Raw genomic sequence first — 16,767 nt, 5'->3', positions numbered from 1 at the left:
CTTGAAGAGCTGCTCCTCGTTCTCTCGAAACACGTGGATCATCAGCAGAAGCAAGTGATTGTTGTCCACTCTGTGAGAGCGACAGGCGCAAGGGTGTCAGGCGAGGGCAGGGGCAGGGGCGGGAGGTGACACGACACACAGTGGCACACAGGCATGCAGAGGGAGCGTGGCTGTCGTGGCGCTGGCTCTGCCCGGGAGCCAGACTGTGTGGGGTCCTACACCCCATCCCGCCTCCCAGCCCAGGCTAGGCCTCCCGGGAGCTACACTTTGGAGGACAGACACCCCCGTCCTCAGCTTTCGAGGGTGGGAGCGTCCCTCAGGCCAGCGGCACGGAGAGTCCTGCGCACCTGAACTCTGCCGAGTGGCTCATGTCAGAGGGGCTGCCCTGCCCCTCATCCACCCCGGAGTCCTCCGCGCTGCTCAGACATGGGCTGGGCTGGTCTCGCTTGAGCTGGCACAGAGTCTCGTGGGTCCCAGGCTCCAGCTCCGGCTCAGGTCCCTCCCCGACCAGGGGCAGCTTGGCGTCTGGCTCCTGGGTCCCCGGCTCTGGGGCCTCCCTGGGGGGGGCGTCCTCTAGGGGCCCAGGCGTCTGCCCCTCTCTTCCTCCTCCTCCCTCTTCTTGGCCAGCAGTCGCAGGGCTACCAGGAACATGCAGCGGTTGGCCCGGCCCTGCAGAGTCATGGTTGCTGCCACCTGCCGTAAGAGTGCTTGGACTCTCGACGGTAAAGCGGTAGAAGTCCATTGGGGCTGGAAGCCCCTCACTAAAGTCGCAAAATGGCGGCTTCTCCGGGGCTTCCCCGGGGGAGCCGGTCCGAAAGGACTGGTCTGGGGACTGGACGTGGGAGCGCCAGGTGCTGGGGTCCAGCTGCCCGTTGAGCTGGTCGATCACCTTGCTCAGGGGCTGCCCCAAGCGCTCCATGGAGGTGTCCTTCATCTCGGGGATAAGCAGGCCCATCTGGCCGGGCTCCGAGAGCTCGCTGCTCTCCGCCGTGCTGCCGGGCCCCTCTCCCTCCTCCTGGGGGGGCGTAATGGTGGCATCGGGGGAGGCCCGCCCCAGGCCTGGACTGCTGACCAGGCTGTCGCCGTCTCCCCGCCGGGCACCGGTGTCCTGGGTGGAGGCGGGGTGAAGTGGACTGGCTTCCTCATCCGACCTCGTCTTCTTCTTCTTGCCGGTTTTCTTCTTCTTGGTGACCCTGCGACAGTAGGGACAAGGAGAGATTAACCATCTGAGCGCCGCAGAACTGGCGGGGTCAGAGGCGGTGATCCTGGGCGTGTGACCTCCGAGGGCACAGCAGGGAGCTTCGGTGGTCCTGGGCAGTGCCGGGTGGGAGGCCCTAGGCCAGGGGGCAAGAGCAGCTCAGGCCCTGAGGTAGCCCCGCTGCCGGCAGAGGCAGGAACCCCTGAGCAAGGCCTACGAATTCTAGCTGCTGTCACAGCAGCGCGAGCTGCTCTGGAAACAAACACAAGCCGTGGCCGGTCAGGAGGATGGTGCCTCGAACCCTGCCCTTCCCTTGGGATGTGGCCAGTGGCCCCTGAGCTGACCTCACGTCCCATCAGGTATCACCGCGGATAATTCAACCAGAAACGCACTCGGAGTCTTCTGAGCTCAAACTTCCTTGGGGACAAGTTGGCTGGGATGGGCCCAGCAGGGTGACCCCAGGTCTGAGCCATTTAAGCAACTGAGGCCTTGAACCAGCTTACAGGGTGGGACCCGTCTCCTGCCTCAGGCCAGCAAGCCTTGGAGGGTACAACATGCACATCTGCTTCTTCGGCGCTGAGAGTCTCAGGGGCGGGAGCCGGGGCAGGTGGGGGAGCCCGGAAGGCTCTGGGCCAAGAGCTCCCCAGTCTGTCCCGCACCTCCTCCTTCCCTTCTAGGTAGGTCCCTGTCCCCCTGATGGTGCCACTTTCGAGAAGCCATGCTGAACTAGAATCAGTACACATCTCAGAAACTGTACAGGGACATCCAAGGACTGTTAGAATTCCAGTGTGAAGGGGTTTTCTGGTCCTGGATGAATTGGACAAATGTCCCCGCAGCCCACACGTGGCCCCAGCCACGGCTGTCGTCCGTGCCACACCACCTTCTGGGCTCAGGCCCTCTGTTTCCTCTTGCTCCAAGAACCACTGGAGAACCCCTTAGTCTACAGGAAGATCCCAGTCTGCCCCTGGGGGTGCGGCCCCGGTGCGCAAGGACCAAAACATGATGCTGAGAGCGGACGCGATGGACACCCGGATGTCCCCCCAACGCCCGCTGACCTAATGACTTCGAGCTCTGTGCAGGTGTCTGGCAGGTCGAGAGTGTGGGATTCGCCCTTCTCCTGAGAGGTGGTGTGCACTGGGGTGGTGTCAGAGGAGGACACGGTCTCTGCCGGGTCCTCGCTGAAGGGGTTGTGGCGCTGGGTGGGGCTCTTGGTGGAAGCTTTGCTGCTGGTCGGGTCCGAAGTAGTGGAGCGGGGGCCGCTGACGGTGTCTGTGAGGTCTCCATCTGGGAGAAAAGGAAACAGGAGACAGCCCATCAGACACCATCTGGCGACCCCAGGCCCCCAAAGCATGCCTTAACTCATGAGGGAGGCAGGTGAGTCCCTCCCAGGGACATCTGATCAGGGTGGCCCTGTTTTAAGAGCAGAAGCCCCACACCAACTGCACACAGGACATGTGCTCTAAGAGTGACCTGGAGGGACGCCATCACCACTCCACTGGGAACCCCTAAGAGCTCAAAGCAATTTGGCTGAGTTCGAGGTAAGAGCCCCAAGGTTAAACAGTCTCCAGGAGGAAGCCCGTCAGGGACGGTGACCTTGATGCCTGGAGAGGACACAGGCCACGGACCTCTCAGGTTAATCTTACGGCCTCCTGTTAGAGGGAGCTGAGGTAGGAGGGGGGTATCCAGCAGGGCCGAGATACCCGAAGTCCTCTGAAGGGTGCCCACTCCGGCCCGCTCCAGAGACAGATAAAAGCAACAAAGGGAGGGAGAACAGAGGGAGACCACGGGGATCAGAGAACTTGCGGGGTGCAGAGTACGGTCAGGGGCTGAGAGACAGGGTGGGGAGTCCGGAGGGTGGGGGAAAGGCCGTACAAGGGCCCAGAGCACAGTGGGAAGAATGACAGACCAGAGCAACAAGGAGATGCAAAGGCAGAGGAGAGGGGTCCTGAGTGGCTGCCCCCAACCGCTGCCTCCCAGGCCTTTCGGTGGCTGCTTCTCTACCTGACATCGGTACACTCCCAGAGTGGGGGGCGGGACCAGGCACCCCTTTAAGGCGCGAGCTGGGAACTGCATTTCACTCAAGTCTCTGGACCCTTCTGGGTCCCCCTCAGCCTTGGCTCCACCCTGGGGAGAAGGCAGGGCAGGGGGAGGGTGCTGCCTCTCCAGAGAGGGGCTGGTTTGACTGCTCCCCCTACCCCGACCACCCGGCCCAGGTCACCAGAACAGGAGCAGGGAAAGCACACGGGGCGTTTATCTGGTGGCAGATGGGAGCCGGCCCAGCAGAGAACTGAGGCCCAGCCGAGGGAAGAGGTCGGGGGAAGGTCAACGGCACGGGCACGGGAGGCTCACGCCCCATCTGCCAGTGCACACATCGTGTGGGCCATTATCTGCCCAGGGGAGACATGGCAAACATGTTCCTACCCTTGGCCTCCTCTGGAAGGGCCCGACGTGCCGGCCACTTCCTCATGGGTCCTGGAAACCAGCGGGCAACTGTCCACTGATACAGCACACCATCCTTTTTTTCTTTCTTTTTTTTTTTTTTTATAAGTACAGTGTCTTTTAACATAAAAACAAAGGTAGGGGCCAAAGGCAATTGCCAGCCCTTCCAGAAAAACACCAGCAACACGTGAGATGTTCCTTCAGATGTCCTGGGCCCCCACAGCCTTAGTTCTCAGAGGTAGAAAACCTTGCCCTTCTGCCTCAAAGAAGGGTCCCTCGAAGTCGTCTGTTCTTGCTCCAGCCCCTAGAGATCCAGAAGGAGGCTGAGGAGTGAGTGGGCAGGCCCCAGGACGTGGTGGCTATCCAGGCTGCTGACCTGCCAGCTCTGTAATGAACCAAGGACCCCGGAAGGCCGCCTCAGCCCCAACCCCAAGGCCCCGAGTTTGGAGCTGCCCCCAAATCCTGCTTTCCTCCGGGGGAAGAAGACTGAGCTTCCCCAGGGAAGCTGCCTGAACAGGCTTGGGAACTCAGGAAAGCAGGAGATCCCGGTGGGATGAAGCTCACGTTGCCTGGGCACCCAGCCCCAGCCCAGCCCAGCCCAGCCCGAGCAAGCAGTGCGACCAGAGCTGTTAGTTCTCAGGCCACCGGGAGCTCCGAAGGGCTGTGGTGGGAGGTCAGGCCTGCCCGACCGGTGACTGCAGAGGGCAGTGAGGAGCTGGGTCACGAGGGGGTTAGTGGTTAGAATCGGAGGGGGAGAAAAATCAATGCCCAGCATATGCACTGCAAGAAGAGAGGTTCAGAGGATAAATGAGGTTACGATGGAATTCTGGATTTCGAGCTCATCTCAACTAACCTGTGGCACTCTTGAGTGCTACTCTCTTGGCCAGATGACATCATTTCCCCCAAGGCCCTGTCTTATTTCCCTGCAACTAAGCTATTTCATACATTAGTTGGAAAAAGATCAGCTGCCATCCATTACTCAGAGATCACGGCGCTAATAACGAAGCGGGCCGGTGCTCCAGAGCAGTGGAAAGGGCACCTCTGCCTCTGGCCCGATGAGGAGTCGGCACCTCCTTCCCCCGGGGCTGCCTGCCCCCACCCCCACCTGGCCCAGCCGCCCACAGGGCAGGAGGCTCTTTAATGAGGGGGTGGGGGTCATGGCCTCAGATCGACGGAGGAAGCAGTAACCCTCCCCAAAACATGCCCTGTGCTTTGAGTCATCACGGGAACAGGAGGAAGAGCCCCATGGGTTTCCAGAAGCCCGGAAGTGGCGGCATGGGCAGGAGAATGTCCAGGCACGGCTGCCCCCTAGTGGACAGGTGGGAGGGCGGACGGACTTTATTGAAATCTGCCTGAAAACCTCAAAGAGAATCTCCCCGTAGGAGGTTTCAGCTCTGCCTGAGCCATTCTGCCCACCGGGCCCTCAGGCTCTCTGCACGATTCACACCGGAGAGGAAGCCAAGACTGGGCCGCAGGAACCACCCTCCGCCTTTACTTCTTGACACTTCGACACAAGAGCCCACCTGACCTAAAGGAGCTCACGATCCACAGGTTCAACCCACACTTTCCAGAACAAGCCTCCGCTCGCCGGGCCAGGCCACTAGTGCCCCATGAGCCGGTGGTTCCCTACGCACATCCTGGTGCTTCCACTGGCATTGGAATTGGGAAGGGTGAGCCACGTGTCCCTGAAACACAGTCACTTGGTGACTATGCGGCCACTGCACAAAGGCAGGAGTCCTGTACTAGGAGAAGGGGGTTTGCCTGGATCTAGAGGTCAAGTTCTCCTACTGCAGAATTCCATCTATTAGAACACCAAACTTGGCTTTATTATAATCATTGACATTATTATTATAAATAACAAGCTGATTTCGAATCATGCAGCAAGCTTGGCATGGAAACAGCAAAACAGAAGAGGGTAACAGTGGACTCTGTCCCACCTTCCCAGTCTGTGCTGGGTACAGACGGCACTGCTGGAAACACATCTCCAAAATCATAATCTATAAAAACGAGGGATAAAACTGACGATTAGAAACAGGTAGTGGAGGGACAGGGAGGGTGGGGGCGGCAGGGGGGAGACAGGGGGAGCAAACAAGAGGAGAAGTTAAACTTCCTGCATTTTCTCTAACAGCCCGGGAATCTTACGATGCTTCTCAGCTCCCACACTGGCCCGGGAGCCTCCAGCCAACTGGGAATAACCTCGGGGGGCAACCCTTTCCAACCCCAGGACCTGGTTCTGGCTGAGAAGAATGTGGGCACCCTCTACCTAGCCTTTTCCAACCCTCGTCTGCCTTGCCTCTGAACCCAGCATCGGAGGTGGGAGGGCTCAAGGGGACACCTCCGCCTGCAGGCGGCCTGGCTGCCCTCTCAGGACCCGGCCCTGGACTCCTCGGAGGCAGCCCATACGCCCAAGTCAAGGAAACTGAGCTGCCACCTTCCGCTTGTACAAGAGGCAATGCAAGTCTTGCTAACAAGGCTGGAAGTAACTGCCCTCGGGAGCCCTTGGCACAAGAAGACACAAAGAAAGAGGAAGGCCAAGGTCTCGACGCTAATGCACGTCCAGGGAGCCCGGGGGCCGCACTTGTGCTTGGGGTCCCCTTCCCTGGAGGTGAAGCCGGGTACAGTAACCGAAGAGATCTCCTTTCCCATGGGGGATGCACGAAGGCAGAGAATCGGCCAGTTTTATACACGAACACAGAAGCCTAAGGTTTGAAAGAAACCAGGCTGTTCAATCAGCTGTTGGATCCCAATGACAAAGTGAACTACAGACGCGACGACAACCTTTTCCAGTCTTGGTGTGGACAATCATGCTAACAGAGGAGCAAGTGCAGGAGGGACCCAGAAACCAGATGGGCTCCTAAGAATAGGGGGCATGTCTCCCCTCCTGTTCGGACGCTGCCGGCCCTCTCTCCTCTTTCCAGGAGCTGCTCAGTCTCTTTCTGCCTAGAATCAGAGTAGGACGAGCTCCCCAAGCAGGCGGCACTCACCCCTGCAGCGGCAGGAAGAGCTTCCTGGTCTCGCAGCTACTCCCTCGTCACTTAGAAAACCTCCAGCCCACCCCTGCCCCAGGTCTAGGGCCCTAGCCTTCTGGAAAAGGGTCTAACATTCGTAGGATCTCGTTTTGGGCTTTTGTCCCCAGAATCTGTGTTTTACCCACCATGGAGATGCTGAGGAAATGAATGGAGACCTGGGAAATGGTCGGCCCCGGTGAACTTCCAAACGCCCCGGTCAGATCACAACAAGCCCAGACAGACGTCACCCAGCCAGGCGTGAGTGTCCTCACCACCAGGGACACAGCAGAGGCGGGTCCCCAGGCACGGGGCGCTTACCCTCACTGGATGGGGCAATGGCGCTGTCATCCCACTCCAGGTTGGTGGAGGTGACGGAGTTGAAGGAGTTGAGGGACAGGCTGTCCGAGCCTTGCACGGAGCTGGGGAGGCGGTCTTCGAAGTCTAGCAGGTACTGCGGTTTGTAGTAGTCGGGCATGTAGGGGGCCAAGTCTAGGTACGGGGCGTCCTAAGATGAGAGAGCGGAGAGCAGGCTCGGCTGCGGGAGGCCCCGGAGGAGACCTGCCTCCATCAGGCCTCCCCTGCCAGCGCTCCTTCGGGCAGTCAGTGGGCTAAAGGCACAAAATTTGAAAAGAAGCTGCTAAAAGCAGTCATGTGAACGGCCGTGGCTCTCAAAGCTCTGGGCTCGAGGCAGACAGAGGGCAGATCCCATCTCAGCCTGCCAAGCCCCCCTTTGACCTCTTCGGCCGTAGAAGTGGCTCATTTTTTCCAGTTCTGACTGCTTATTGGTAGACGGTCTGTGCTGCTGGCGTAGGGACCCGGGAAGGTGACTAGACTAAGACAGGGCAGCTGGGTGCTGGCGAACCCAAGTTCGAGAGATGCTCTGCACCCTCCTTAGCCCTTTCAGGGCCCACGTCCTGGTTCTCTAGGGCGTGACAACAAGGGATGCCAGAGAACAAGGAATTGAGGGCCCTTGTAGGATCCTAAGAGGCACAGGGATGAATGTGCTTTGTCTCTCTAAACACTCACGTCCTAAACACAAAGGAGGGTCCACTAGCCCTAAATACTCCAGGCTGTGTGGCTTGTTGCCCAGTTGGGACAGAGGCAGGAAGGAGTCGCCTGAACTAGGCCCTCTGGCTTAGGGAAGCCGAGAGGATCACGCGCTTCCATCCCGTTCTCCCGTTCTGACCCTGGACTAACAAGGTGCCGCTCAGGCTCCATCACACCGAACAGGCTCCCCGAGACGGACTAGGAGGGTCGGACATCACGTCCAGCCCGCCCAACCTGCCGCCCCCCAGTGGCAGCGAGAGCGGCCGTGTCTCACCAGATCCAGGTCGAATCGAATGAACTCCAGCCCAGACACCAAGGTCAGGAAGAGAGTCAGGTGATCGTGACTGCAGACCAGGGCATTCCTGCGAGGCACGAGGAGGGACGATGGTTACCGGCTTGGTCCCGACCTCCCTGGCAAGCTGTCTGTGTTGAAACTGGACATGGGACGTCCCCACCGTCTGGAGGGCACCCAGCTCGGGGCCGCCTTCAGCCACCCCTTTGCCGTTCTCCTCCTGGCTCTGAAACCGCACAGCACTTTCCGGCCACTGTCCTCAGACATGGGGTCTGCGGCACAAGGCTCATCTAGCTCTTAGCAGCTGCCCCTGACACTTTGTTCCTGCAGGAGCCCGGCCAAGGCAGAGCGCGCTAGTAAGGTCTGAGGCCCGGGGAGCGGACCGGGCAGAGGCAGAGCAGCGGGGGCGCCCGTACTCCTGGCAGGACCGTCAGAGGCAAGGTGCCAAGGGCCCTTCGGCCATCGCTGATGTGTCCACCACGCACCATGCCAGGCTGGGCCTCTGACGCGGCACACCATGGTGTCTGCTTATGACAAGAGTCTTTGGGACGAGGTTCAAGGGGAGCTCCGGGGCTGCGAGACACTCACTTGACATAGTACTTATGCAGGAGGCCCAGGTTCTCCTGGAACAGCCGCAGGTAGCTCTCCAGGGAGTTCTCGTTGAGCGCCAGGTACAGCCAGGCCCTGCCTGCACACGGGGGCGGGAGTTAACTGGAAGGAAGGTCAGGCTCTCTGGGCCAGGCGGCGGCAGGAAGGACAGCGAGAGTCCCTGAAGGGACCAAGCGCTCTGCTAGCCCCCTCCCCTGTAGGGAGGGCCGGGACCCCTGAAACCTGTGGTTTTCTCGTCAGACCAGAGCTGGTAGCAGCCCAGGGAACTGTGACAGAGAGCGCAGGTCATGACCTCCAGGGGGGCTGAAGCTTAAGGACTGGGCACCGAAGCTGCTGGTGCACAGCGATCCCAGCGCAGGGAGAGAAGCCAGGCTCCCCATTCCGGGCTTGGGTTCCCCTCAGCACTCCGCTCCCCTGCCCCCCCCTCGAAGCTCCAGTGACCTGTCGGGCACCGGCCCCTGAACGCCCCTCTGCCGTGGGACAGCACCAGGGGATCCACCTCCCGGGCCGGCCCTGAGGCCACGCCTGAGCCCCCGGCCCCCCGCGGCATCATCCCAGCGCCACTCACTACGGCCCAGGTTGGTGGCCACATGCTGCAGCACCTCGATCTGTCGGACGGCCTCTCTCCGGGTGAAGTGCACCACGAGCACCCAGTAGCCCGACGAGAGGTCTTGCAGTCTGCGGAAACAGGACAGGGGCTGCCGGGACCGAAACGGGGCCACCCTGGGACGCTGCCGCCCGCCGGCCCAGTGGCCTGTGTGTCGGGCACGAGCTCCAGGCTGAGGGCGAGGGGCTCCCCGCGGGTCCCACAGGCAGGCACTGGGCCTTCCCACCAGCGGCCCGGCTGCCACTGATCCTGTCCACAGGCCGTGTCCGGGGTCGGCTACAGACAGCCTGCGGTCTCCCCGAGTGGGGCACATCTCTGTCTGCCGAGACAGAGGCTCCCCGCGGGCCGTGCCTAGGGGTGCCCTGGGGTCTGTCTGGGGGCTGCCTCTGCCTTACCCGTACAGCAGGGCATGGTCCAGGTGCTCACACAGACGCTGCAGGACCTTGTCGTGGTTCCGGATGGCGGGGGTCTCCTCCTCACAGGCCGCAAAGTAGCTCTGCAACTGGAAGGAAAAGGAATCCGCCCGAAGTGAGAAACAGATAAAGGGGCGGGCTACAGCAGCCAGCTAAGACCCCCGGTCAAGGGATGCTGGGCCAGCTCTGTCCGCGGAGCACACGACGCTTGATCTCAGGGTTGTAGGTTCGAGCCCCATGCCGGATGTAGAGATTACTTAAAAATAAAATACTGGGGCGCCTGGGTGGCTCAGTGGGTTGAGTCTCTGCCTTCCGCTCAGGTCATGGGATGAGCCCCACATCGGGCTCTCTGCTCAGCGGGGAGCCTGCTTCCCCCACCCCCTGCCTGCCTCTTTGCCTACTTGTGATCTCTCTCTCTGTCATATAAATAAAAAAAATCTTAAAAAAAATTAAAGAAAAAAGAAAGTATTAAAAAGAAAAAACAAATAAAAGACGACAACCAGTCCAATGACATCACCATGGTGACCACCAGCTCTCACCCTGCAACCTCAGAGCCCAGGCCCCGGAGAGGCGGCCAGTTTGTGCTCTGCACAGTGACAGCCTGAGGCCGGGATCTGTGTGCAGGTCTCAGGTGACGAGGTATTATCTGTATAAATGGTCCCCCGCTCCAGAGCCCTACAACACGCCTGCTTGGAGCGCCCTCTGCACACACTAAGGGCTGACGGGGGACCCTGGATTTGCCCAAGGAGACGGACAAGGTTGGGTAGGGGTCGGGGTCCAAGCCGGGCTCTTGTCCAGCCCTACACCGAGAAGGACACCTGTTTCCAGGCTGGACAGGTCACAGGGAGGGGGCGGCAGGCAAGCTGAACCGCAGCACGGAGCGAAGGCCGCGGAAGGAGAGAGCGGCTCTCTCTGGACAGCGCAGGCTGCGAGAGCAGGGGCCCTAGGAGACAAGTCTCTCCAACCTCGTTTTTGCCACACTCCGGTCGGCTGTTGCTCTTCTACTGGCCAGACGGGAGACAGACATACAAGAACACTCATCTCAGGTCTAAGCTTGGCACGGGACTGACGTGGTCTCAAGTGTTTTCTGGAGGCCGCGGTCGAGACAGCAGCAGCAGGCCGCATCAGCCGCACCAGCAAGCACGCGCTCCTGGCGGGAGGCCAGCCATTCAGGGCCCACAACAAAAATAGCCTCTCTTCCCCGTGGCCCCGGGTGAGCCCAGCAGCCCTGCTGGCCGGGGATAGACCCCAGTCCTGCGGGGTTGCCCTCCCTCCTGCGAGGCGGGCAAAACGGGCGTGGGAGGAGGGTTCCTAGAGGCAAAAGAAAGCCAGGAGCCCAGGCGAGCGGCCCAAGTCCCTCCCAGAGATGGCCGGAGGTGGTCTTGCTCACTTCAGTACTGACAACACGGGTGTCTGGCATTTTCTTCTTCTTTCTGAAATTAGAGAGTCTTAGATGATAGAGCTGGCAGGATATTTCAAGATCTGGTGAACTCCCTTATTAAGAAAGCAAAATGGGGACGCCTGGGTGACTCAGTGGTTAAGCCTCTGCCTTCAGCTCAGGTCATGATCCCAGGGTCCTGGGATCGAGCCCCGCGTCGGGCTCCCTGCTCAGCGGGGAGCCTGCTTCTCCCTCTCCCACTCCCTCTGCTTGTGTTCCCTCTCTTGCTGTGTCTCTCTGTCAGATAAATACATAAAATCTTAAAAAAAGAAAGAAAGAAAGAAAGAAAGAAAGAAATCTCACCCATTTTCTTGATTTTAAAAGTAGCCACACCTGCCACAATCCCCAAGAGACAGGGAAGAGCGATAAGACTGCACTGGTTTTGTTTAAATAGAGAAGGGGGTTAAAAACCAGTAGAGGTTAAGCTCCTCACTACGAAGGTCAGGGGGGGCGAGACCTGGGGCTCAGATGCCGTTCTCGACTCAAGAGACCTTTACAACAATCACTCCCAAAACAACATTTGCTCACCACAGAAACTCAAGCAAGATAGAAGTGTGTGTGAAGTAGAAAGACGTCCTGCCCCCCGCTCCCCACTGTCAACAGCTCGAACGTGTGCCCTCCCAACACGCTTCCTGCATATGCAGACTTAAAATTTTAAAAAACCGAAACCGGGTCACCCTCTACTCATTGTTCCCAAACGTGCTTTTTCTTAACAACGTCTGAAGCATCTATTTCCGTAGCATTACATACCGAGCGACTGCATTTTTCCAGGGCCACACGGCACACTAAAATAGGATGCTGTTAGCTAACGGCTGCTGTTTCCACTTCTCTGATGCCGCACGATACCGCAGTGAACCCCCGTGGGTCCCCATGTGGCTACGTCTGTGTGGTGAGTGCTTACAACGGACCTGCAGACCTTTTAAAATGCTGGATCGATCTGCACTCTCACGGTGTCGGCTAATCCTGGTATAATGAGTCTAATTCTTGGCAGTCCAACTGGTGAAAAACAGTACCTAATTGTGTGTGTGTGTGTTTTTAAGATTTTATTTTAAGTACTCTCTATGCCTAATGCGGGGCTGGGAACTTACAAGCCTGAGATCTGGAGTCTCGTGCTCCTCCCACTGAGCCGGCCAGACGCCCTGGAACCTGATCATTTAAATTAGATTTCTCTCATCACCAGTGCAGCTGAGCATTCCTTTTTTTTTTTTTTTCTTTTAAGATGTATTTATTAGTAAGAGATAGAGAGCAGGGGAAGTGGTAGAGGGAGAAGGAGGCTTCCTGCAGAGCAGTGAGCGCAACTCGAGGCTGGACCTTGGGATCACAACGACCTGAGCCTAAGGCAGGTGCTTCCCTGACTGAGCCATCCAGCCATCCAGCCGAACATGCTTAGCCGTTCCTACCACCTGTTTCTTTTCCCGTGAGCTGCTGGTTCAATCCACTCCGTCTTCATCTACTCGCCTCTTTCCTGATGGTCTGCCAGAGCTCTTTGCTGGTGGAGGATTCAATCCCGTGTGTTGCCTTGAACTATGTATTATTCTTGCCCCGAGTCAACTAAATTTTGCTTTAAATTTTGCTTATAGTGTTTTTTTGTCCCACGGAGAAACGTCTGTGTTTTAGGTAGTCAGATCTGTCAGCCTGGCCTCTCCCGGCTTCCTATCGTCCCCAGGCCAACACTGCAAAAGTACTTCTATCCCTCTATCGCTTTTGGACTTTTTCGGCATTTATTTAGATCTTCACTTTTCATGTGGCGTGAGGTCAGGATTGAGCCTTATTACTCTGTGGGTGGAGAACTCATTTCTACGTTTATTAATGGTCACTGATTGGTGCATCTGTCTGTCACCTATCAAGATTATTTTAGCCAGCCCACTGCCAATTCCTGAGGAAGTCTCTGGTTTTTAATTATTTTTACTTTATTCATCATTTTGATTGGGCAGAACAAATCCACCCCACCCCTCCCAACTACTGTTTTTCAAAACTGTTTTGACTATTCTGGCACAATCTTTTAGAATCAAATTTCAATACAGTTCCTTTTTGGATTTGGAGTAGAATTATACTGAGTCCAGAGAAGATCTGGGTGGCGGCGGGAGGGAGACGGGACACAGTATCTTTACAACAATAAGTCTTCTCGACCAGGGACATGGAATTTTTCTGCATTTAAGCAGGTCTTCTTTTCTGTCATTTGGCAAGTTCCACAGCTCTCTTCCGGCAGGTCTCACACCTGACTGCAGGTGGGTTGCATTCATAGGAGTACACTACGATTTAGGGAACGGTCTGGCAACGAGGTGACCACTCCCGCAGAAAGTACAACAGAAAGAGCGTGTAACACGGTGGTGAGAAGTGGGGGCCGTGGGCATGACGTGGGGGTGCAAAGCTTGGTTCGGCTACAATGGAGTGGAGCGCCTTTGGCAAACTGCACAACTGTCCTAACTCTCATTTTTGCTCATCTGTAAAATGGGAGAGAGCTGAGCGGTCTAGGTTAGCAGCCGCTAGCTACATGGGACTAGTTACATTTAAATTACTTAAAATTAGACACAATTAACAATTCAGTTCTTCAGTGGCACTAGCCACCTCTCGGATGTTCCATAGCCCCAGGTGGTTGAATGGCTACTGGACAGGACAGTGCAGCTGTAGAACATTCCCTCCTCGTGGAAGTCCTATTGAATGGTGCTATTTTGGGGAAAGGAATGATACAAAGCATGCAAAAGACTTACCATTACGTTCTGGTAAGCATCAAGCATTCAGTAAATATTAGCCAAGCTTATTAAGAATAATGAAACCATTTTTTAAAAAAGATTTATTTATTTAGCGGCGCCTGTGTAGCTCAGTTGACTAAGTATCTGCCTTCAGCACAGGTCATGATCCTGGGGTCCTGGGATAGAGCCTCGTGTTGGGCTCCCTGCTCAGTGGAGAGCCTGCTTCTCTCTCTCCCTCCGCCCCCACCCACCGCCTGCTCTCTCTCAAATAAATAAATAAAAATCTTAAAAAAAAAAAAAGATTTATTTATTTGAGAGAGAGGGAGGGAGAGAGAGACCGTGAATGGGGGAGGCAAAGAGAATCTCAAGCAAACTCCCCACTAAGTGCGGAGCCTGACACAGGGCTCAATCCCAGGACCTTGAGATCATGACCTGAGCCAAAATCAAGAGTCTGACGCTCAACCGACCGAGCCACCCGGGTGCCCCAAACCCATATTCTTAGGGAACTAGTCACCAGTAACCAGTAACACAGCACTTGGCTGACCCTAACAGCAGAGGCAAGTAAGTGCTCTGCTCTCGGGAACGACCATTCTGTTCACTGGCTCGCTTGCGGGGATTCCAAAGCCTACTCTTTATTTATTTTATTTTTTTTAAAAGATTTTATTTATTTATTTGACAGAGAGAGAGATCACAAGTAGGTGGAGAGTCAGGCAGAGAGAGAGAGAGAAGCAGGCTCCTGCTGAGCAAAGAGCCCGATGCGGGGCTCGATCCCAGGACACTGAGATCATGACCTGAGCCGAAGGCAGTGGCTTAATCCACTGAGCCACCCAGGCGCCCCCAAAGCCTACTCTTTAAACACCTTCTCACGGCAGCTTGATAAAGATTTGCCATGATCTGGAGCAGCCTGCGGGGGTTCAGTCATTAAGTGTCTGCCTTTGGCTCAGGGCATGATCCTGGGGTCCTGGGATCGAGCCCCGAGTCAGGCTCCCTGCTCAGCGGGAAGCCTGCTTCTCCCTCTCCCACTTCCCTTGCCTGTGTCCCCTCTCTCACTGTGTCTCTCTGTCAAATAAATAAATAAAACCTTAAAAAAAAGCTTTTGCCACGATCTCAGGGGAGAAGGTGTTCTTGATCAGTGCTGCGGCCCAGCTCGGCTCCTGAGAGGAGGAAGAAAGAGAGAGGGAAAGTCTATGAACCTAAGACGAAGAACTTCAGGAGCTGTGTCCACGGCTCAAGCTCAGACTTGGGGAGTGGGTCAGCAGAACGCGACATAAAGGGAACAGCAAGGAATTCTCCCTTCCCCGCGGAGAGGCCGTGGCCAGGAGCCCCTCACCGCGCCCTTAAGATCGGCAGGCTTGGGGGCGCCTGGGTGGCTCAGCGGGTTGAGCCGCTGCCTTCGGCTCAGGTCATGATCTCAGTGTCCTGGGATCGAGCCCCGCATCGGGCTCTTTGCTCAGCGGGAGCCTGCTTCTCTCTCTCTCTGCCTGACTCTCCACCTACTTGTGATCTCTCTCTCTGTCAAATAAATAAATAAAATCTTTAAAAAAAAAAAAAAAAAAGATCGGCAGGCTTGGAAAGAACGGGGGAGTGGGAAGGAAGCCAACATCCCATCAACAAGGGCTCTGGGGCAACAGAATGTAGGGAATGAGGATAATGAACGTTTAGGTCGGCCTGAAGCAGTTTCCAGCCTGTCTCCCCAAGGACTCCTCATCACGCGCGACACGTGCTGCCGGAGCTGACGCCAGGTAGGGTTAGCACCCGCTTTTATCAAGTGCTTATTACAGACACCGGGAAGCGCAGAGTGGGTAAGAGTATGGGTTCTGGGGTCAGACAACCTGGATCTGGGCGTGGGCTCTGCTGTTCACTCACCACATAACGCTGGGCAAGTGCTTTCACCTTCCTAAACTCAGTGTCTGCATCTGTGAAATGGGCTTAGCAATGGTACCCTCCCTATAGGCTGCTGTAAGGGTCAGATGATATTTACACTGTTTTTATCCTGTGATGATGACACACTTTACCAACACTCTGCAATCACCACAGCAATTGCATAAAGTAGGTCACAGAGCTAGTAAGTGGCAGAGCCAGATTGCCTCAATCCAGGTCTTTCTACCCGGGCTCAAGATCCCTGAATGAATAATGTGTATAAAATGTCCCCCCCCCCCCCCAAAAAAAGTCACGCTCTGATCTAATGTGCTGCGGGAGAACCCAAGAAAGAGCAGTGCGGTCTCTTTTTTTCAAGCCACAGAACTAAGCTTTTTCACCAGGGGGTGGAAATGAGCTCAGCGTCTTCTGCAGGAGCTCTTCTTCTTGGAAGATGGACTAAGGAGAAATGCCAGTGCAACCATTTTTAAGAAAAAAGCTTGCCTCTGACTCTCACCATGCTTTTGCTCCACACTGGCATCTTCCCAGCGGTGAGGAAGCGTGCTGTTTGGCTAACGCAAGCCGCAGTTGCTCCAAGAAGCGATCTTTCCCACTTCTGGGAAGAAATACATCCTGTTCATGAGATTCCCAAGTAGTTCTGAGTATTTCCTTTCTGTCTATGTAGATTTGGGAGAGAGGTGGAAAGCGTCAGAGCAGGGGCCACCAAACTATGGCCAGTGGGTCTGCCTCCTATTTTTATAAATAAAGTTTTATTGGAACACAACCATGTCATGTATTTCTGTATTATCTACAGCTGCCTTTTTTTTTTTTTCCCCTAAGTAATCTCTACACCCAACCAAGGGCTTGAACTCACGTCCTCGAGAGATCAAGAGTTACGTGCTCTTCCAGTTGAGCCAGCTTGGCACACAGACCTGCTTTTGTGCTACGCTGGTAGCATTGAGTAGATGCCAGAGACACTGTGTGGCCCAAGGAACCTAAAATGTTATCTGGCCCTTTACAAAAGAAGTTCGCTGACCTTTAGATCTAGAGCCTTGAGAAGAGGTGGCAAGGCGTGCACACCTGTGACGGGCTGGGCTGAGAGGTGTCTCTTGCCCAAAGCAGTTCAGCAGTGACCAGAGGGAAGGTCCAAGCCTTGACGATTCATG

At 56.3% G+C, this 16,767-nt stretch overlaps 1 protein-coding gene across 2 annotated transcripts in view; it reads right to left on the bottom strand.

Moving 5' to 3' along the window:
• The window catches only part of PLEKHM2 (pleckstrin homology and RUN domain containing M2), a 37,293-nt gene that overhangs the window by 4,708 nt on the left and 15,818 nt on the right, over positions 1-16,767 (bottom strand). The window contains exons 2-10 of one of the 2 annotated variants that reach the window (XM_059376259.1): positions 9,596-9,702; positions 9,162-9,271; positions 8,573-8,672; positions 7,967-8,054; positions 6,964-7,150; positions 5,575-5,634; positions 2,254-2,482; positions 348-1,193; positions 1-70 (exon numbers count right to left, since the gene is read on the bottom strand). In XM_059376259.1, the coding sequence (XP_059232242.1) occupies positions 1-70; positions 348-1,193; positions 2,254-2,482; positions 5,575-5,634; positions 6,964-7,150; positions 7,967-8,054; positions 8,573-8,672; positions 9,162-9,271; positions 9,596-9,702 (1,797 nt within the window). The remainder of the gene's footprint in view (positions 71-347; positions 1,194-2,253; positions 2,483-5,574; positions 5,635-6,963; positions 7,151-7,966; positions 8,055-8,572; positions 8,673-9,161; positions 9,272-9,595; positions 9,703-16,767) is intronic. The other variant, XM_059376260.1, reaches the window with a different exon arrangement.

The sequence above is a fragment of the Mustela nigripes genome, chromosome 14 (assembly GCF_022355385.1).
Source record: "Mustela nigripes isolate SB6536 chromosome 14, MUSNIG.SB6536, whole genome shotgun sequence".
Lineage (NCBI taxonomy): Eukaryota > Metazoa > Chordata > Mammalia > Carnivora > Mustelidae > Mustela > Mustela nigripes.
The sequence above is the reverse complement of the archived record's forward strand: the minus strand, read 5'-3'. Positions and strand labels throughout refer to the sequence as shown.